Raw genomic sequence first — 3298 nt, 5'->3', positions numbered from 1 at the left:
AAGCAGTGAAAGGGTTAGCATGTGGGCCAAGAGTCTACTCGAGCACGAGGGGCACTGGGAACACAAAATGGGTAGCTGGGGTAAGTGTCTGACTCTTAATTTGGCTCCGGTCATGATCTTGGGTTGTGAGACTGAGGCTTGAGTAGGGCTCCCTGCTCAGTGCAGACTCTGCTTGGGGTTCTTTCCCTCCCCCTCTTCTTCCCCCTCTGCTCCTTGTGTGTGCTCTCTCTAAAATAAATAAAATCTTAACCCCCCCCAAAAAAAAGAAGGGGAAATGCAGAATCAGTTGGAATGGTTTGTGGCAACCTTTCTCAGGCTGAGTCTGTCCTGCTAAAGGTAGGAGAGCCACGCAGCAACAGTTTCGACATAAGGAAACAAGGGGTTTAAATGGAAATGGGGAGGAAACAGGCTAATCAACTTGCAAAAATTAACTGAACCAAATAACTCTTAGTTGCAAACCGTATATTAAAAACTGTGCACTGGTATAAAGTCATATGGGTAAAAAGCACTGCGTTAAGAGCACACAAGGATATCTGTGAAGTACATTCAGATTCTCCTCCGCTAGCAGAAAACACTTTGCCAAAGAAACACGCTGTCAGATGACAAAGATTAAAATCCCAAAAAACCTCCAACAGGATGAAGACTTGTTTTACCTACCAACTCAGGGGCTGTGGAACTTCAACTTTCTGACCGTCCACTTCCAGGTCTTCCAGTTCCTTGAAATACTTGTTCTTTAAGCAATGGAGAATCTCCTTCGCATGGCTATGAAAAAATAAGTAAGTTTTGATCCACTCTGAAAGACTCATATACATTTTATCTCTTTTGAACTTAAGATGCAAGCGTCTTAAAACTAAAACCATCTTTGCACTGAACGCAGACTCTTTCATGGCCGTCCTTCTACTCTATCCCTTCAAAGTTTAAACAACTGTCCTTGCTTCATCGCTAAAAGATGAAGCTAAGCGAATTACTACTGCATTCCTTCGCCCCTAAATATTCCTACGGTTCCTATTAACTTGCAACTCATCTCGGAAAGATGGAACCACAAAGATTTAAAAAGACAAGAGAACCGGAGTTTCGCACAAACTCTGTAATATCACAAATTCTCCCATGTTCCAAAGGGGAGGCATCCTCAGCTCCCGAATGCCCAGAAGTCCCGAGTCTGTCTCAGATCTAATATCCGCGTCCTGCAGCCTCCCGACCTGCCGCACCCCCCCAGCCTGCGCGTTGGACCATGTGCTCCCTCCTCCGTGCTTGCAGACGCGGGAAGCCACAGCGCCGGTAAGCAGCCGCTCGCCAGCCCCCTAACACTTTTCGGAGGCCAGGCGGGGCCGGACGGGTACCGTCCTCCTGAGCTGACCCCAACTCTAGGAAATCAAGGCTCCGCGAAGCCCCCTACCTTTTGTAGCCAGTAATTCGCAAAGTGGCCGGGAGAGGCTCCCGGAGCGCTTCCATGAACTGGTCCCACTCGCCCTCGGGCACGATCTTGAGCTCCTGGTAGTAGTGCTCGAAGAGCTTGTTCTCCTTGACGATCTCGGGGTACCCGCCTTCCCATCCCTGAGGAACGAGACACGCGTCCACCCAGGTCCGGAGGAGCCGCTCCGCGCCGTCCCGCAGGCCGCGGCGGCCCGGAGACGGACGGGGGCCCTGCCCGCCCGCGCCCCGGTCCTACCGCCTCCTGACGCTTGCCGCCACCCTCGGCGCCGTCCTCCGCGCGCGGCGGCCGCTGCTGCTGCTGCTGCTGGAGCCGCCGGCCCCGCGCCCGCCGCCCCATGGCCCACGCGGCCGCGCACGCCGCCCGCACACCGCGCCCCCCCACCGCCGGCCGCGCGGACTTCCGGGCTGGCGCGCGAGGCCCCGCGGGTTCCGCGCCTGCGCCGCTCCCGGGCGCGCTGCGTGGAAGACGTCCAGAGCGCCGCGACCCGTGCTCCCGCAGAGCAGCGAGCGAGGGGTCAGCGCCGGCAGCCCTGGCTGGGAGGGGGCCCCTGGGAAGCAGCTCCGAAGCAACCCGCGCGGGCTCCGGCAGCTCCGCGGACAGCCCGCGGTCGCGCGTGCGCAGAGCGGCGGGGGCGGAGCTCCGGCATCGGGGGCGGGGCCTGACCGCCTCCCGCCGCGCCGGACCGCCTCCGGTCCAACCTGCTGGGCCCGTGCGCTCGCGCCTCGGGCGCGCGGGGAGGAGGGAAGGGGTGCGGCTCGGGCCCCGGCGTCGGCTGCGGGCGTCCGCCCCAGGTAGCCGCGCCCCCCGCCCCCACACCGGGGCCGCCACCTCCCTATAAGTGGCCCGCCGCGGTCGCCAGACCATGGGGCGCGTCTGCAGTCTCCCGCCATGGAGCCGGCCGAGAGGTTCCTGCTGGACAAGCTCGCCTACCTGCAGTGCGCCATGGGCCTCCTGGGCTCCGTGCTGCTCCGGCTGCTGCGCTCGTGCTACGGGCGCTACGCGTCTCCGGGCTCCGCCTTTCGGGTGCCGGCGCGGGCTGCCTGGGCGCTGCAGGAGCTGCCCTCGCTCGCCGTGCCGCTGTGGGTGTGCACCGTCACGGCGGCCGAGCGCCTCCGCCGAGCCCCCAACCGCATCCTCCTGGCCATGTTCCTCGTCCACTACGCGCAACGGTAACGACCGGCCGCCTCGCGCCTCCCCGCGCGCCCCTGCTCCCCGCCCCCCCGGCGCCCCATCTGCGCCCGCCGCGGCGCCCTGGCCCGCACCTCTGCCTCCCTCTCCACCGCCCTCCTCCCCGGCCCCCGTGCCTGCCTTCTTCCTTCCTCGCTCCCGTGCCTACTCCTGGCAGCCTCTTTCCCGCTGCCCTTCCCAGCCGCCCCGCTCTGCACACCCGCCCTCGCGCCCTGTCCCTGCTGACCCTTCCCTGGTGTCGTCTCGCGGCGCCGGGCTCCCTCTGCCCGTGCTGTTCTCGCTCTGTACCTGGCCCCTGCCCCTTCTCCCCTGGAAGGAGAGTTTAGCTTAGCACAGTCTGGAAAAGTGGGCGGGGCGTGGGCGCGGTGGGAGAAGGTGAGAGAGGGCTGGAAAGATGGCGGTGGAGGAGCTGAGTGTGTGACCTGGCAACTGCAGAGGGGAGGAAGCTTGATGATGCGAAGGCTCGCTCGCTCAGCGCTGTCAGAGGTACAGCAGCGAGAAAAACATTTCCATTCTTAGTGACCTCCATACAGTGGGCGTGCGATCGGTAACCACCTGAGTGCCTTCCCTCCATCAGAATGTGCAGCTTTGACAATCTGACTAAAATGTCTGATAAACCATTGTGCAGTTTTGGGGGGCTGAAAATTGTGGATTTATTCTTGTATCCCAGAAATG

At 61.3% G+C, this 3298-nt stretch overlaps 1 protein-coding gene across 1 annotated transcript; it reads left to right on the top strand.

Annotated features, from left to right (window-relative positions):
* The first annotated feature begins 2255 nt into the window (after positions 1-2255).
* On the top strand, positions 2256-2661 carry LOC111140525 (3-oxo-5-alpha-steroid 4-dehydrogenase 1-like). Its single transcript, XM_022492752.1, has one exon. It carries the CDS (start codon positions 2324-2326, stop codon positions 2606-2608), a length of 285 nt encoding a protein of 94 aa, XP_022348460.1. The 5' UTR covers positions 2256-2323; the 3' UTR covers positions 2609-2661.
* The last annotated feature ends 637 nt before the right edge of the window (positions 2662-3298 follow it).

Source organism: Enhydra lutris, unplaced genomic scaffold, assembly GCF_002288905.1.
Source record: "Enhydra lutris kenyoni isolate GAN:26980312 unplaced genomic scaffold, ASM228890v2 scaffoldscaffold2481, whole genome shotgun sequence".
NCBI classification, from domain to species: Eukaryota; Metazoa; Chordata; class Mammalia; order Carnivora; family Mustelidae; genus Enhydra; species Enhydra lutris.
Note: the sequence above shows the minus strand (reverse complement) of the source record. Positions and strands in the feature narration are given on the sequence as shown.

Bases quoted from the DNA above. Each gene is read 5' to 3' on its own strand.
- LOC111140525 (XM_022492752.1), top strand. From the start codon at position 2,324: ATGGAGCCGGCCGAGAGGTTCCTGCTGGACAAGCTCGCCTACCTGCAG.